Source organism: Limulus polyphemus, unplaced genomic scaffold (assembly GCF_000517525.1).
Source record: "Limulus polyphemus unplaced genomic scaffold, Limulus_polyphemus-2.1.2 Scaffold1625, whole genome shotgun sequence".
Classification (NCBI taxonomy): Eukaryota; Metazoa; Arthropoda; class Merostomata; order Xiphosura; family Limulidae; genus Limulus; species Limulus polyphemus.
Window position 1 is genome coordinate 56,190 of NW_013667235.1, and position 19,778 is coordinate 75,967.

Genomic DNA, 19,778 nt, shown 5'->3' on the forward strand with positions numbered 1-19,778 from the left:
TTTGTAAAGACTAAAGGTCAGTTTTATATTATTGGATATGGTAACATGAGTGCACATTCCCCACATCATTGCATCTTCTATAATGTTTGTCAGGCACAGTTGAAAGGTCATTCTAATAAAAATATAAATGTTTAATGTTATGAAATTTAAAATATTTAGACTAAACATTTGTGTTATAATTTATAGTCATTCTAGAACAAAAGAAGCATAATTTATATTTATTTCCTAATTTTTTATGGAGGTTATGAAGTTGGTGAAATCGAACCAACTTAAACAAGAGAAACATTAGTGAAAATAACTGATAAAATATAGTTTTTTTTTCAAAAATTTTTATAAGGTTATAAAGATTTTGCATATAAAATTTGAAAATGTTCTGATGCATAAAAGTATTTTCAATCTTAAAATTAAAATTACTTTGTATGTTGGATAGTCGACATTCCAAAAGAAAAAAAATTATGAGAAAATCTTTAATTAAAAAGTCTTAATACTTAATTTAAATAACTGATATTTTGTGTACAAAAGCCTTGTAATATTTACAGAAACTGCAAAACTTTGTAAAGATATGCTTACGTTATCAAGAATCATAGTATAATTACCTTCGTGCATACTTTTGTGGTTACAAAGTTGGTGGATTCCACCCAGCCCACAATGTAAGGGTTAAATAGTAAAGACTACAGTAGTTTTGTTTCTCTTTTTTTTTATCTTTTATATTTTGGTTATAAAACTGCTACTTGTGAAAGATCATAAGAATAATTGTTATGCTACATAACACCTATACATGTGAAGTGTAATCTGTAGATTGATAGTTTGTGTGATTTTACATCACAATAAGGTTGACAGTAATTTTTAACAAATATTTCTTTACTATCTCTATATGGTTCCTCATCAAGAAAGATGTAGTATTTCAACTGCAGGATAGTTTTGTAGGGATCGTGAAAGTCATAAGTAAATAGTGGTATAAATTACAAATGTTTTCTCAGTTGTTAGGTGTTCAAATGTAAACTACTTTTTGCATGTTATCTATTTTCTGTTGAGTTATTAACAAATAAACTTACCAATTAGTTTTGTAGTCTTTAGTTTATTATTAAATCAGCACGTTATCCTTTCATGTAGCTATTATAGATTTCTGCAAACATATTATTTAAAGTATTTTCACATGTTTGTGTTCAAAAATTTATATTGCACGGTTTTGAGATTTTTTGTTTGTTTTTTTTTCCTTCCCTAGGGCCTATTTAGGATTGGTGGGAGTGTATCAAAAGTGAAGAAACTGAAAGTAAGTACTAATAATGAAAACCCTTGATAGAATAGATGTAAAGGTTAAACTTGTTGTATTACAGATGCTACTTATGAATCAGTTGGTATAAAAGTTATTGCTTGTGGTTATTGTATATGCATTGTTTTAAATTATTATATTTTGTTATTTAAGTTCAGATTTTTTTAAAGACTATGGGACTGAGTCACTAGAACAGAGCTTGAGATAATTATTAAATGTTTTGCCACTTCCTCATTAGATTACTTCGACCATGTGATCCCCAAAATGAACGTTAGTTTCCGTAATATAACTTTTAACATGTTTGTATATCTTCATGAAATTTTTCAAGCATTACAAGTTTTTTGTTTAGAAAAAAATCAGAATTTTTATTTAAGAATTTTTACTAAAAATTTGCCCATTGATTTGTGGAGTTAGTGTTGACTGCTCCAAGTTAAAGTGATTTTCATGCTAAGATCAAAAATACTTTTCTTTGTCTGAAAATTTTCAAATTTCATTTTTGTAATCTATAAAACCTCCTAAATAAATATAAAATGTCTTTAAGTTAGTAGTAGTATTGTTTTATTCAAATAAATATTGACCATGAAGTTCTAAAGTGTACTTCTCCTGAGAGTTTCAACTTCTAACCTTTTCACATCCATTTCCTATGTATATTTTACTGTTGGTGACTGAAGTAGAAACCTGCCAAACCTAAAGCAATGAATCACCACTCTTGCCATTAGACTGATTTTGTGACACCATAGTACCACACTGTCAATACCAAATAAGCTTGTGAGACATAGTTACCAGAACTTTCCCACAGACTCTGAGAACACAGCTTGTTTACAGAATTGTCTAAATTAATAAAAGTGTGAGAAAATGTTTATGCTATATCTCTGTACAATGTCTGGGTTGATCAAATGACCATAGGAGATACTTGGATATTAGATATCTTCTCAGGGTGGTTGGAATTTAGTGGTAAAGGAGTACAAAGTGTGTATGTGTTTATGAACATGTATGTATATTATTACTATATACTCATAAACACTTAACGTTTAGTTATTTTTCTTCAAACATAAATATAAAAGATAAATATATAGAAAAACAATGATGTCTAATACTACAATGTTACAAAATTGATTTGTCGTACTTGCTAAGCCTTGGTTTTTCTCAAGTGGAGGAGAAAAACAAATTAATTTTTGTAGATTTCAAAGATGGATTTTAGAAAACCAAAAAATTATCAAATTGCTATACTGGTGCACATAAAATCACTAAGTTATCTGGCTTTCTACCTAAGCTATATGTGGGTAAAAAAATGCAGTTTTTGTTCAGAGCAACAACTTACTCAACAGACTTGATAATTCACAGTCATATTACAAGTTTCCCCTTCAAGCAAATTACAAACAACTGTCAGATTTATATAGTTTGGAATGTGCCTTTTCTCTTGGTTATAAACTTGTTTAAGAAAAGTAGTCATGAGCAGACAAGAGGTTTAAAAAGAGTGGAGTAGTGGGTGGAGCTATTCTGGAAAGTTTACAAAATAAATTGATATCTCAGCAAATCAAAAAGGTGGAAAGCTCTTATTTTATATTCTAGCTTGTTTTAGTTTCTAATTCTTTTAACCACTATAGATGTTGTATGGTAGGCATAATAAAACATAAACGAGCAATAAGACAAGATGTGCCATATGACGTACAAAAATTAATATTTAGTATTTCTTGTAATATTGTTTTTTGAATTAAGAAATTAGATATATATAATATCAAAATCTGAATTATAAACTATGATTTAATGCCAAGTCTATTGATGTAAAATGATAATAAAGTTGTTTAATTAAATGTTGAAATTAATTATTTAAAACACTGTGACATGCAACCTTTGACCAGTCTGTCCTGAGAGGATTAAAAGTGATTTATTTGTTTGTGGAATGTTTGTTGATTTTTTGTTTTATGTGTTCTTTAATATGTTGTTATATGTATTCACACATACATACTGTCTTGCCAGAAGTATCTAGAAATGCAGTCATAGGGGAGGAGGGAGTCTTAATGCTCACTACCCTAATGTGGAATAATACTCCCATGCAGGGCATGTTCTTAGTACTGTTCAGCACAGCATGTTCTCATCTAGGTTTCACTAAGCGTTTAGTGCTGTTTGTCCCCATTATTATATCAAAGGTGCAGCTAGTTGATTATTACTGGAAGGCTGTGGTTTAACACTTTAACTTAACCCCACTACAGTTTGCTTTCAAAGATATTTTGTGGAGTTTAAAAGGTCTAATCAGGCTATTCCAAGATGTCCTTATTGTTTCTTGTAAATTAGACCTAACTTGTATGTGTTTTATAGTAGGAAACAGTATAGGGCCATAATAACATATTGACCTGCTGATTAACGCTTGATCCCTAGGACTGACTTCGTAACCATGTTGTGCTTGTTATAGTTTTAATGCTATAACTTTTAAATTAGTAAGCATATGTTCATGAAATTTGGCAGATCATCAGTAAATATTAAAAGGCTTTCATATGCAAAATATCAGATTTTTTTTATTAAGACTTAAGGTTTGTTAACCAATGTTTTTCTCCTGCCTTTTTTCTTTTTGCATGTTGCCTATTTAACATGCAACGTAATTTTCATTTTAAGAATAAAAATACTTTTATACATCAGAAAATTTTCACATTTCACATGCAAAATCTTTATAATGTTCAGATAATTATAAAATGTATCTTAAGAAAAAACTTTATATTTTATCTGTTATTTTCTCTGTATGAGTTTGGTTGATTTGACTGATCTCAAAACCACCAAAAACAAAAAAAGGAAATAAATATAAATTATGCCTTTTTCATTCTAGATTGACTACAAATTATAGTATGAAAACACAAATATTTAGAATAAATAGCTTTAATCTCGTAACATTATACATTTATATATATTTATTATTTTTATTATACTGACCTTTCAGCTATGCCTGGCTAACAATCCAGAAGTTACAATGACACAGTGCACGTGCACTCATGTTACCATATCCAATAACATAAAACTGACCTTTAGTCTTTACAAAGTAACCTGTCTTGGCTGTGTTTTAGTGGACTAGTATTTTGTAAAATACAGTCACGTTTCAATTATAATACATAATATATGTATGTACGTTATTACTATTTACAAATAATTTCTTAAACTTATTTTTCTTTAAACATAGAACAGTATATAAAGAAATAAAGCAAACAATTATCTCTTCTAGTTATGACCTTCATACTCGTTTGCTGCTTGTCGTACGTTGCTTAAACCTTATAAAATTTTGCACATGGGGGGTTGTGAAATGAAATAATTTTTTAAAGTTTTATATATACATTTGAAATAACAAAAAAATCGTAAATTACAATATTGATACCATAGAATTCAGCTATAATTTATCAAGCTCAGTAATTAAGCTGTATTTTGGTTTAAAAAAACTATGAAATTTGGAGCAGACTAAAGACTCATCTTACCACCTTGAAGATTAGTATCAAAAGAATGAGATGACATCATAATACTTGAAAATTACTAAGAAAGCCACCAGGGGAACATTCTGAACTTTCAATTGGGTATTCACATGTCATATACAGAAGTGTATATAAGGGAGCAGTTCCAAAAATGGAAAGAGGTGATTGGGGCAACTGTGTTTGATTCAGTAAATGAGCGATATCTCAGCAAATAGAAAAGATAGGAGGTATTCATTTTATATTCTCACTTGTTAATATTGGTAATTTGAGTTCCTAATTTGTACAAAATTATAGACTTTGTATTTTAACATCACAAACATATAATTTGAACCAGTGCTGCATTCAACATACCACGTGACACACAAAAATTGACGTTTAGGTGTGTGTTTTTTAACATTTACTTTAAAATTAAAAATTAAATAATGTAGAATACTAAAACTTGAATTATAATCTACAGTTTGATACCAAAGTTATTGACATAAATTCATAAAATAGCAGTTCAATAAAATTTTGAATGCGAGTCAGCAAACATGATGACATGTGACCCGTGTGGAAAGGGTCAACAAACCTGTGTCAGAGTTCCTGGAACATGCAGTTTAAGAATTGGTGATATCCATGGGTATTTATATGTTACAGTGTCAAACACTCTATATGTAACTCAACAGCTCACACCACAGTTTTTTATACATGACATGGCACAGTTAACTTGTTCACCCACCTGCTTCTACACTAATATTTTTTCATTACTTTGAAACTGGTTGAAGTTGTTCTCATCTGTTCAAAAATTTTAAAATGGTGGTCAAGATTTCAGTTCTGATAGGTTTCACGCCAGAAAAATGGTGCTGAGTATTCTTTGAGGTATTACACTGTTGGTTTCTTCAATTTTTGGATGTTAAGTGCTTAATACCACAGAATAGTCTTCTGTATAGATTAAGTATGAACCAGCATTGTGGTTATTTGGTTGGTACTATGCTAAGGTAGATTATTAATCACAGAGTGACTTTGAAAACTCTGTACTAGATTTTTAAAATAGATTATTAACCACAGAGTGACTTTGAAAAACTCTGTACTAGATTTTTAAAATATATTATTAATCACAGAGTGACTTTGAAAACTCTGTACTAGATTTTTAAAACATATTATTAATGTTTTATGGTTTATTCTAATTTGAAGGGAAGAATATTTTAAAAACAAAGTTACATACACAGGTGCTAATAAAATCAGATCTTTTTCTTTTTTTATACAAATTTTGTTTGTTTTTTAGCTAATTTTTCTCAATATGTCAGCCTGTTTTTAAATATATTTTTTCTTGGTTCACTGTAGATAGTATGTGAAATTTTAGTTGTTTTTTATATACATTTTCTGCATTGCAAATTAATTGGATCATAAAATCTCTACAACTAATACTCTTAAGCTCATCCTTTTGAGCAATTGGATCATTTTGCACAGCTTGTTGCCTCCCAGTGGAACAGTGGTATGTCTGCAGAGATTTATACCGGTAGATTATGGGTTTCGATATTCGTGGTGGGCAGAACACAGATAGCCCTTTGTATAGCTTTGTGCTTAATAACAAGCAACAAAACAAACAGCACAGCTTGTTATTCATTTTGGATAAAATGAAGTCTTCAGATTATTGGTAAATTAGTTTAGTGATACTCTGTTATTTATATAACAAATGGTATTTTTTGGTACAGATAATACAAAATGCAACTTGAATAACAAAAGTTCATGGAATTTGTTTATCCATAAATACTTGTGAACAAATAAAGATGAAGTGAGCAGTAACTGCTTAGTTCAGTGTGACACTTGATGTGAAAGTCATGGAAGACTAATCTACAAAAGTAGCTCAGGTGGAAAGGGGGATGTGACTTTGGAAAACCTTTTGTCGTTTTTCTTGAAGTATCACTCTGAACTAGGCAGTTACTGCCCATTTTAACTTTGCTTGCTCATCATAAAGTCTGCCTAAATCATCTATAAAATAACTACTACTTGTATTGGAAATATATTTGTTTAATATTCTTGAAATATTTATTTTTGTGCTGTGCCTATAATTTTTTCAAAGTTAAAAATTTTGTAATTAGTTAATTAGTATACTAGTAAGTGTATAAAGATGAAAAAGAATCAAATGTGACTCATAATTTCCATTTTAAATTTAGTGTTTGTTTTTAACATAATAATAGATTTAAGTGTGTGTAACAATACTGACTTTAGTAAAGTTTAAAACTAACTTCATGATAGATTCAGTAGTAATTCAGAGATTTCATTTTTTATAGAATTCTTTTGATGCTGGTATTGTAGTTGACATGAGTGAATACAGTCGAGACCCCCACACTGTTGCAGGTACTTGTATAGTGATTTTTTTTAGACAGGTAACGTAGAATGTGTTAAAAGTAACTTGTTTTGTATTATTAAAGAATTATAAATAATGTGCTATGAATTTTTTCAAGCGTAAATTCTTGAATATTTTTTTCTGAAGTGTGGATTTCATATTTATTAAATAAGAGTTTTAGACATCATGTAGCTTTTTATTAGTCTTTTTGGCCTCAAATTTAAACCAGTATTTATTAAGATCTTGGACCAATATAAGCTAACTATATAAATCAGAACCAAAAAGTAACTTATCATTGAAGCACTTTTGATGTTGCAGTGTTGCTAATTTTTTTCTTTATATGAATCTTTCTATTTTACTTCATTACATATATAATCAGTTTGTGTGAGACTTAGGACATTGCAAAATGTTAAGAACTCAATTTTTTAGTCAATTATTTTTGCCACTTGCTTCACAAAATGGTTGGATATAAACAAAACCCATCATTAATCTTTCACTATTCAGATTGCTTATAACTGCAAAATTCCACATGATTTCAAGTAGTTGTTAATACATCTTTAATAAACATACCTGCTCATTAATAAGTTGACTTAATAAATAATAAGACATCAGCAATAGTAAATACAATAACTGATAGTATTACCAAATATTAACCCTCATCAGCGCACCTTTGAAAAGTTACATTATGGAACACCTGGGAGTCCAACTGGACCCCAGTACAAAATTACTATTATAGGAAGCTCTGGATTGAAATTCCAAAAACTACTTGCATCACAACTTTTATTATGGTTAGCATGCACTGTGAACAACTTAAAAATATATGTATTCTAGAGGAAATATGTTGACAAATCAAGAAATTATGAAATTAAATTGTCCATCAGTATACATATAAGTAGTATTAAACCATTCCTTATGCAAACAATGTATCAAAAAATGCCAAAGTTTTGTTATACTCCTATATTCAAGTCATTATCTATCAATATATGATGAGATTACTACAATACTGCAAACTTAATCAATTTAAAGAAAACTGAAAGTAGATGTTGTGGGTCACCTTGGGTCTGACCAGACCCTAACACAGAACATAGCCTTGTAGTAGGCTATGTATTAAAAATCCAATAAGCAGGTTATTTACAACAGTTCTCAAACAAGGTTTCTATAAAATAGGGCATTATAACCAGTCGTCACAGTGAACACTTGTTGAGGAATGATACTGTACTACTCTGATGGATTATCCTCTAAAACAGCCAATATAGTGAAATAAATGTTTATAAATTTTTTCTTATGCTATAGAGCAAACTCCACATGTAGTGATGGTAAATTATAGTTTGGAGTCCATGTAGATTATAACTGCATACTCCATTTGCCTGCTTCAAAAACAATAGTGTCACATTGATCCAGGGTTTCTGCTTGACAATTACATGAAATGATATAAATTTGTAATGATTATGTAAAAAGATTTACAACTGATAAATTTGTTGGGATCTGTGTGGACTGATGAGGGTTAAACTAATGCAATCATTATGTAATGAAATGTTATATAACTTACAATAGTGAAATATAATATATATGATCACTTGATGTACTTAAATTGTTTATTATTTTCTTATAAAATTTAAAAATTAATAGTTAAAAAATTTTGTTTGAGACAAAGTGGTTTTGGAAAGGTTGCAGTATTCCAAAAAATTACTTCCATTTAAACATTATCATTAGAATATTGCATTCTCTACAGAATGACACAATATGACAACAGATCACAAAATAAAGTTTGAGTTTACAAGTTAAAAACATTATAAGCTATGCAAATGATATATTAAATTTAAACTTAGTTATGTAGTTTAACACTAAGTAAGACTGGATTAAGATTTTTCACCATTATAAATATAGCAGAGACAGAATTAGGATTTGGAAAAGGGGTGATCCAACTCTTGGACCAGAATATCAGCTTAATGATATAGTGGCTTTATTGTAACGATGCATGCAATTCCTTAATAATATGTTATTTAATAAAATAAATATACAATATCATCAACATTTCAATTAATCAATTTAATCATAATTTCAGTTAAATTGATAAGTTTACACGACACTAATCACTTGTCAAAGGTAACTGATTATATCAATTAAATCGCCCAGATCTATTATCATAATTAATTTTATGCAGCTTTAAAAAGTAACAGTAGGTCTACATTTAATGACAACAAGCTAGTCACTTAATTATGACTACAGTAATTCACACTTTTAGCTATCATTCATAATCAACAATCACCTCAAGTTAATAAAACCTATATTTTTAAGAAACATTTAATGCATGACTATCAATATTAGTAAATAAACCTATATTTTTAAGAAACATCTAATGCATGACTATCAATATTAGTAAATAAAGAGTGGACAGAGCTTAGATGTCCAGGAGTTCAAGACTCCCTTTATTTTCCTTCACAAAAAAAGAATAGAGGTTTTTTTTTGGTTTGTTTTGAATTTCGTGCTAAGCTACACGAAGGCTACCTGCACTAGCAATCCCTAATTTAGCAGTGTAAGACTAGAGGGAAGCCAGCTAATCATTACCACCCACTGCCAACTTTGGGCTACTCTTTTACCAATGAACAGTGAGATTGACCATTACATTATAATGCCCCATGGCTGTAAGGGCAAGCATGTTTGGTGGGACTGGGATTCTCAAATTGCAAGTCGAGCGCCCTAACCATCTAGCCATCCCGAGCCAACAAGATTAGAGACCTTGTTACTGAGTTTGTGAAGTTTTAAAACAAGAAATAATTATTTTATACCATTACTGAATAATGGAATGATATATCCATTATTACTTTCAAAATAAATGATTGTCATGAAAATAATGAACTAATTGAAACTGAGGTTTCTAATTATTACTATTTTTGACTATTCCAGCTATCCAAGTAATTAAAATCTTAGTATTACATTTGTTTGTTGTTAAGCACAAAGCTACATAATTGGCTAATTTTGAGCTGCTAACTAGAGGGAAGGCAAGAGCCAATCTTTCCTTGTTTTTGCTTGCATGTACCATGGCTGGAGCTGTACTAATCAATTAATCTAATATAATCAATTACTGGGGCCATCAATACTTGATAAGCAAATACCACTAATCCCCCAGCTTTATATAAGGCCATGAGTATTAAACTATGAATGATTTGTCAGTCACAGTGTATCTGTTGTAGTTTGGAATTATAGCTGATTTGGCATTTCTCACAAAAAAAGTGTCATGAAAATAATAAGCATGTATAATTCTTTCGCCGAGACTGGTATATTATGTTACCATTTACAATCTACACATTTTGGCAAACCAGCTCTCCTGTGCTGTTATAGTTAAATCAAGCAAAGAAATCAGGGTGCATATGCATCCTTGAAATTGAGAATAGGATTTCAAGGGCTTGAAAGTGCTTGAAAAGGGGCCTATTTTTGCAAAAGTACTTGAAAGTATTATAATAGCAGTATATATGTAGATATCTCTAACCTTGATACATTTTGCGGAGTTGAGCACAATAAATAAAGTCTTTCTTTTCTTTTTAGTCTACATTCATATGTTGAAGAAATAAATAGGAATTTTATAAAATTTCAGTGGAATCTGATTGATTTTGATGTACATCTTAGAATGGCATGGTATCAATGACAAAAGTTATACAGCAATGTTTATGGATTGTTCCTCACAATATTTACACATTTTATTTATTTTTAATTTCATTGCTTTGTGTTGTATAGAGCATGTTACTCTGTAGATGCCTGTAACATGTATAAGATATGTAAATTGTTTTCTTACTGACTTACAATACAATTAGCTATTTCTCATGGTTCATACTGAATTGCTCAGATCAATTTCAAGCACTTTCTAATCATTCTCAGAATGTTTTTCAAGCACTTTTTGGAAGCTAAAATGGACTCAGTCTTCTTAACAAAACTAGAAACAGTTATTAATTTCTTTCAAATTTTTGTCCTTTTTTTAAATGAAACACTGTGTGTACTTTTATGTTTTTTGGCCTAAAAGACTCCCCTTGTATGCATGATCAAGTAGCTTTACAGTGTTTTCTCCAACTGTGTTGTTTTATGTGGTTTTTACTATTTTTTATTTTAGTAAGTAACAATAAGGGGTTAATTACTTTGATCTTTATTTTGTTTGCTTTGATTGGTAAACAATTTGTAAAATATTTGAAATAATATGATTTTTTGAAATTTATTACTTATGGAAGTGTGTGAAATTATAAATGCATGCATCTTCCAACTCTAAGTCACATGTTTAAATTCATCTCTTACTAATGTAATGTGAGCTTTGCTGAGATCCAGTGATGTATGTGTCCAAGCCAAAACAGAAATTCATTGAGGATCATTCTTAATGCCTGTTTTGTAAAAATAAGATAGAAAATTGCTCATAGATAAGACTTAATTAAAAATAAATATTGGTGTTGGAACAATCACAAAATTTAGTTTAACTTATTGAAATGATCTGAGAAAATCAACGAATGTGTATACTGCAAACCTAATGTGGTTCAATAGAAGGACAAATTGTAGGAGTCACGACCATTTTTAGTAGTTGCATGTATATATATAAAACTAGAAAATATAAAAAGGATATTCGTTGAAAGACATTAGAAAATGGTCTTCTGAGCTTGGTTGCCTGAAATACAGCAAAAGGTGCTTTTAAGATCTGTAATTAATAAAGTGAATATAAAAATGCAAGTTCTTTATAAAAGCTGTGTCTAAAGTATTATCAGTGTACATGTGATTATTCTTTCATATATCTGTTGAAGTTATTTGATTTGCTGTATATATTTGATAAGCATAATTATTTGTTGTATAAAATGGTATAAATGAACTTCAGATTTCCATTTTTGGCATATTGAAATGTTATAACTTTGTTTTCTAAAAGTCAACTTTCTATTCGTTATGGATCAGAAAGATACTACTATGAAGGCAACTTTATAAACATCTTTTAAATACAGCTGTCTTATTGTGCAAATTTATTAATTTTTCAATGTTTCATGTAATATTGTAAGAGTTACTAAGTGATATCATTATTTTTTATGTTGTATTTAAATTATGAAAATGATATATTGTTTCATTTATGACTGAATCAGGTGCTTTAAAGTCATACCTTCGTGAACTTCCAGAGCCTCTTTTGACCTTTGACCTCTATGATGAGTGGATGAATGCAGCAAAGTAGGTCTCATGTTATAACATACAACATTAGAAACTTGCTGTTTAATGAGATTTTAGGTAGAATTTTATGATCTAACTAATAAATGAACAGTTCTCCAAGTTTAAGGTCTTGTACTATCAGTAGGTATTATAAAGGAATTCAGCAATCTAGCATAAAAAACCATGAATGTTAGGATAATGCAGCTTTGGTTGTATATAGACATGGCAAGTAGTTCCATTTAATAACTAGTTGCCATCAGAGAGAGAGCCACAAGTTATCTAGTTATACATTCTGTAGGAGCCTATATGCTATCCTGTTTCTCTCAAGTTATTCTCTGACTTATCATTCTTGCCATAGCAATGAGGCACAGTGAACTTGAAATGTCAACATTTCATTGTAGCACCTGCATAACTGAGTTTGTTGGCCATCTTGTATAATCTCAACCTATCACATTATGCATATGAAACAAATTGTTGTCCTTCTGGTGAGCATTTGTTTTGTGTTGAAATTACTTCTGCATATTCTGCAATGTCTACACCAAAAGTTTCATTACCCTGTCATCTGTGGTTTTGAGGCCAGTGTTCAAACATCCATCATCCAAGAGATAAATCACTAGTGTTGGGAATTGATTATAAAATTGTGTTTTGTGATTGATTATTTGTAGCAATGTAACCATTAATTAAACAGCCCTGTGTAATTCATGATTGTGGTTAATTTTATTGATCATTTTATTTATTAGAGGACATTTTATTAATTAGTCTGACTTTTACTATGGGATTTAGCATTTGTAATCATGAAAGTATGATTTGAAATATTATCCAAGTACTTTGTTGGGGACAGAAAATGACCAGTTTTTGGTATAATTGGTGATTGCACACACCACTAGTAATTACTTTCATTAATAATTTTGTTGGTTTTTCTATTCATAGTTTGATTTTTTTGAACAAAATTATAAGCAGCAAACAACAGAAAAATGAACATACTTATATTTGCACTGGCACAGTTCTCAGTATTGTAGCATCAAAATGTAATTTCCGTTTGAACATCTATAAAACTCATAATTAATCAAAATAAGTAACAAGTTTATTTGAAATTTTTTTAAACATTTCAGATGTAATTTCTTTTCCTCTTCTTTAGATTAAAAACACAAGTTTTCATGCTCACACAGGACTGTGGGAAACTTTTATCACATTTGGTTATTTGTGTGCAAAATTAAAATAATACCAGTTACTGGTATTTTAAAAATGAATCACATTATAACAACATCAAAATATAACATATTTTTCAATGTCTAAACTAACTGCTTCAAATTAGAATCAGTTTTGAACTGTTACTGTTCTTGGTTGCCAATCTGAAACTTGAAAAAGTTAGTTCAGATATTATTATACCTTTTTTTATTGCAACCAATATAAGCTTAAAATATTTATCTTGCATGTAATAGTAAGAAACAAATAAGAAACAACTCCTTTTTTTGGAATGCTGGACATAAGAAAAAGCTATCTTAAATAAATTTGAATTAAAATAAATAGGCAAAAAAAATTACAGTGGCAAATAAACTGTTTTCAAGTTTTTAATATGTGATATTTTTTCATTTGCTTTTGTTATGGGTTAACACATAGTTCCATAACATAGCTGCCTAGTGCTCACTTGTTTGAAAGTATCAGTTAATAAATACCTACAGTACTTTTCACACACTCACTAAAGTTTAATAAACCAACTTGTTTATTTTCACTCTTTACACAGAACTACTGATTCTGAGATGAAGATACAAGCACTACAGTTGGTATTACAACAACTGCCTGAAGCCTACTATAAAAACTTGAGGTAATTTTCTTTCATTTAATAATGCAAAGACTAAGAAACTTGTAGTTTTCAAGAATTTAATTTTAATAAAATATATATTTTTTAGTTTTATTCAGAGTATGTACTGAATGTGTTATAATTAAATGACTAAAGTATAACACCTTATTATGTGTTTCTACAGGCTTTCCAAAAGTGCGGATATTTCTCTCTTTATTTGTTATTCTCGCTAGTTTAACAAAACAATACATCCTGTAAGTTTTTGCTAACTATAGTATTTTGATCATATTTTTGTGTCTGTAGTTTAGGCATGTTAACAAATCAGAATGTTAAAAACATTAAACAAACTTGCACTTTGAGAAGCAGCAGAAGTCTTGCATTCTGCTGATTTAACATGAACATCAGTTGAGCAGTCATCAGACTTTCAAATCCATGGTTGCTCTCAACTCTTCTAATTATCACAAAGGTATTTGGTCAAAATATGCCATACAATACTCAGATTTTTTATATGGGTAGACAACCTCATGGTGGTGTGGCCCAACTACTCCTACCATATATAGCCAGTATATGTGGATTTATAAGGTTCAAATAATCATTCATTCTTTTATTCTTAAAATCAGTTTGGATACTCGTCAACTCTATAGTTGTGGATACACGCTGGTCAGGAAAGAACTTTCTTTTTCAGTATGTTGTGACTATTTAATGTCACCCTAGTACATTGGCTAGTACAGTTCGTTTTCAGCCACATTCAGCTCTATAACTTTAGAAGTAGTAAGCTTGTTACATTTCAATGACATTAATACCAACAAAACAAATATTTAGTGCAATAGATTTTAAACACTTCTTGATACAACATATTTCTTCATGCAGCAGAAAATGATTATACATAATCCTGTGAGATTTACCAAGATTTTCACAAAATTAACTTTGAATGTTCTGTTACTAAAACCATCAAAATGAGTATACTTTCTTGAAAAACGTTAGTTTCAAAACTACCTTGCTGACTGTGTATCTGTGTACCCAAGGAAAGTAATCTTCATTATATTCATGCTCATCTGTGAATTTTATATTTGGATATTTATTGTTTAAATACAATGAAAATTCATTAACATGGTTAAAAAATAAAATTAGTTGAACATTTTTCCAGCTATAACTTTTTATAATAACTTAAGAACAAATTAGTTATAACAGGTACAAGTTTGATCTCGTACTGATCCCATCAACCTGATTATGAGTAAAGCTTTATATGATGTAATTTAACTTAATTATATATATGACAGCAATTTAGAAGAAGATAGTTTTAAATTCCCATTCACTGTGTCTGAATGTGAAAAAAACAAGAAGCTTGGAACACAAATCATTGGTTTCCTGTAACAGGTTATTGATTGTAAATAGTATATCAAAACTGGCTGTGTACACATTGTCATAAAACTCTAGGTTCTGCAAGGAACTACAAAGCTCAAAATAATCTTTAACAATGGATTCATTACTTGTCTTGAAGAGATTTTACCAAAACACCTGACTGTGATTATAAGTAAAGGGCCAATATTTGGTACTCTTAGACTTACAGGACAATCCATTTTCTGATTTTTAACCAAACTATACATGCAAAGTGATTAAACTAATTGGCTGTTATGCTTGAATAATGTATAGTTTATTTATATTATATCTTTATCATTTTTTAATCACAAAACAAGGTATATATAGTGTTACCCAAGAACGAGGTTGTTAAACTTTTTTAGTCTGGGACCCCCTAAAACAGTGAGGGTAGACATTCAAGACCTCCCATTTGTCAGGTAACTAAAAATCAATAGAATATAATCACAGTTCTAAAACTAAATCCTAGTATAATAATTTAGTTATAAATATACAGTTTATTTGTAAATTATTCCATGACTTTAAAAGACTTAATCACAAAACATGTAGAATATTTTTAAAAAAGTCCAACATAGCCTTTTGGTTAGTGTGCATAGATTGTGAATGGGAGTATTCGTGGTTTACATCCTGTAGCTTCCAAAACACTCGGTACTTTTGGACTGTGGACATGCTGTAAGAATGATGATGAAAATCTGCTATTAAGTCAGACAAGAGTAGCCCAGTTGTTGATGGTAGGTGTTGTTGACCAGCTTGACTCCTGCTTTAGTCTATTCAAAATTTGAGATGGCTTTGCACAAAAATCCAAAATGAACTAGAAAAGAAATATAAGGAAATTCTTTCCATGTAGTGAAAACAGCAAAAAGGCTAAGAAGATGAAGTAACTATCTCCTTGTGAACGTACAAGTCTTCCCTGTCTGAGGGCATAATGATTGAATGTAGGGCTTGAACAAATAAATTAAATCAAGATTTTGAATTTATATGCAAAATTTATTTCACACATAATTTACCTTACAACTACTTTATTTCACACCTACTTCATTCACACCTACTTTATTCCACATTACACAAATGGTGTTACAATTACTTTACTTTATTGTGATTGATTTTACCAATCCATCTCTACAGCCTCAGTGTTTGTTGATACTCTGAGTGATTCTTGATAGACCACATTAGAAGTTCTTCCTCCTTCTTGAGCCAAAATAAAGAGATTCTTGGTGATCCTACTCTTGAACACTCAACATAGAATGGACCATGTGAAAAGGAAGAGATTTTCAGGTGTAACCCTGCCTCTTTAAGGCTCTGACCTTGTGGTTTGGTTGCCATTTTTTCTAGCAAAAATGTAAATGTTTGACATTTTTAATGAAATATCTCAAATTAAAAAAAAAATTAAAGAAAAAAATTCAAAATAAAAAAAAATTAAGAATAAAAATTGATCTAAGACTGTGGAGTCATTAACTAAACAAACGATTTTTTTTGCAGTAGGCATAACCCAAGCTGGGTAGGGCTGGGTAATAACTGCCCTATGAAATGCTGCATGGTCAGGTATATCATTCTATCAAGTTTGATTGAGATTGGTCCAAAAACCATGGAGTAGTTTACAGACAAACGAACTATTTTTTTTTACGTTTATAAGTATAGATTTACAAAAAAAAAGGCTCAAGAGATTTGTTGCATCTTTTCAACTTCCTTGTAATTCCCATTGGAGCCTCCTGTGGAGTCATTACCCACAGTCTGAGAACGTTGGCTCTGGGGTAACAAGTACAATACACTGAAAAATTATTTTTCTATCCTGAGGATTCTTTAGTGAAATACACAAATAACAACCTTGTTATAGCTAATAGAGCTGAAGGTGAGTGACAAATAATAATATGTGAAGGTCTAATGATTGCTAAAGTGAACCCCATTCTTAGCCAGCAGATTTTGGCACCCTTCTTCTCCACAACTGTTAAGCTTATTGTAATTTTTTATTTTATTTTTTTGTGATGAGCATATAATTTCGACCTGTTGAAGGTTTTAGGTTCAAAGTTTTAATGGAATAATAGTGTAGGCATGCATTATGTTTTCTAGCTTAGTATTGTAAGTGCACTATAATGGTTGTTTACGTTGCTGACTTGTGAGAGTAATGAAGTTTTGATCTAAAAGGAGTGTCTTTTACCACTAGACAGCCAAAATTTTTTATTGGTTCTTAGATAAAGTTAAGAATATTTTGTAGCTAATCATTAAAGACAAGGTTATTATATACAGTACTTTTAGTTAGATTATTTTACAAATTAATAAATGACAGTCTTATTGAGATCTAAGAACTTAGTAGGTATTAGAAATATACAAATAACTAAGTGATTACAGCTGACTTGTAAGTTCTGTAGTTCAATAGATCAGCTTGCTGAAGTTTCACTACTTCCTGATGTTAAACAGAAAATTTACCTCAAAATAATGACATTTTGTGCTGTGCTTAATCACCACTGACAAGTACCTTGTCTTCACAATATTGTAAACTTGATTTAACATAATTCTAAAACAGCAACCTAACTTGACTGTTTTAACTCTTCTAGAAACTCAATCTTAAAACATCTTTTACAATATTTGAAGAAAAATTCTATAACCTTTTTCATTAAATTAGTATTATTTGTGCATTGAAGAAAAAACAATTCTGGTTTAATGCTACAATAAGACATATTGGCCAACTTCATAACTCATTGTTCTGTTGTTAATAAAAAAAATGTGATTTATATTCTAAAACAACACGTATACTTTCAAAACTTGTAGAGATAAGTTTAAAATAACAGTCTTGTGTGCTTTAGCAAATTGTTTTGCAGGTTTACATTATGCATGATTTGGGTAATAAAGTAATATCCATTGTCAACCTTAGTCCATAACATGATTTGGGTAATAAAGTAATATCCATTGTCAACCTTAGTCCATAACATGATTTGGGTAATAAAGTAATATCCATTGTCAACCTTAGTTCATAACATGATTTGGGTAATAAAGTAATATCCATTGTCAACCTTAGTCCATAACATCATTTGGGTAATAAAGTAATATCCATTGTCAACCTTAGTCCATAACATGATTTGGCTAATAAAGTAATATCCATTGTCAACCTTAGTCTATAACATGATTTGGCTAATAAAGTAATATCCTTTGTCAACCTTAGTCTATAACATGATTTGGCTAATAAAGTAATATCCATTGTCAACCTTAGTCCATAAAGTAGGTAAGTTGCAGTAGAAGTTTTGTGTTCAGATAATATTTTAAATGAAATAAACTACTATTTTCAAATATGGAAATATTTTTTTATTCAGTAGTAACATATTCATAACATTTCTAATTCATACATTGTGTTTTTCTGACTGATTTTGACTTAAATAAAATTTGAGATAAACCATATTTTAACTTATTATTTTTTAGATACATCATCAAATTTTTAGCTAAGCTGGCTACCAGAGCTGAAGTAAACAAGATGTCCCCACAAAACATAGCCATAGTTATTGCTCCCAATCTTATCTGGAACTCTGAACAGGACTCTTTACAGTTAGGGTAAGTATCTCTTTCTTTTTTGTACTTTTTAAAACTACATATGGTAATATTTGAAATAAATAGCATTAGTTGTTGTTTTTTGAATATGAATCTTGAAAACAAAGTTTATTCAATAAGAAATGTTTTGAATTTTAAAAAACAAACCAGAAATATTTAGAAATGTAACTTTTTGTGCATGATTTGGAAAATTCTCCATTTTCATTACTGATTCTTTAATCTTTATGATAATTTCCTTTACTTTCATGAAAGAGCGTCATGATAAATAGAAAATTTAAAAAAAACTCTTGGTGTATAATGTCAAGTGAAAGTAAGAACTTATGGATCTAATACTGCGTGTTCCTTCATTGTGAGTTATCTAGTGAAAGTAACTACTTATGAATCTAATACTGCATGTTCTTTCCTGGTGGGTTATCTAGTGAAAGTAAATACTTATGGATCTAATACTGCATGTTGCTTCATGGTGGGTTATCTAGTGAAAGTAAATACTTGTGGATCTAATACTGCATGTTGCTTCATGGTGGATTATCTAGTGAAAGTAAGTACTTATGGATCTAATACTGCATGTTCCTTCATGGTGAGTTATCTAGTGAAAGTAAATACTTATGGATCTAATACTGCATGTTCCTTCATGGTGAGTTATCTAGTGAAAGTAAATACTTATGGATCTAATACTGCATGTTGCTTCATGGTGGGTTATCTAGTGAAAGTAAATACTTATGGATCTAATACTGCATGTTCCTTCATGGTGAGTTATCTAGTGAAAGTAAATACTTATGGATCTAATACTGCATGTTCCTTCATGGTGAGTTATCTAGTGAAAGTAAATACTTATGGATCTAA

The 19,778-nt window shown here is 29.8% G+C and overlaps 1 protein-coding gene across 1 annotated transcript in view; it reads left to right on the forward strand.

The window, feature by feature from the left end:
- LOC106464355 (rho GTPase-activating protein 44-like) overlaps window positions 1-19,778 on the forward strand; it is an 86,084-nt gene that overhangs the window by 54,192 nt on the left and 12,114 nt on the right. The window contains exons 9-13 of the mRNA XM_013924490.2: window positions 1,226-1,273; window positions 6,999-7,065; window positions 12,160-12,241; window positions 13,965-14,045; window positions 18,810-18,938. Coding sequence (XP_013779944.1) covers window positions 1,226-1,273; window positions 6,999-7,065; window positions 12,160-12,241; window positions 13,965-14,045; window positions 18,810-18,938 — 407 coding nt within the window. The remainder of the gene's footprint in view (window positions 1-1,225; window positions 1,274-6,998; window positions 7,066-12,159; window positions 12,242-13,964; window positions 14,046-18,809; window positions 18,939-19,778) is intronic.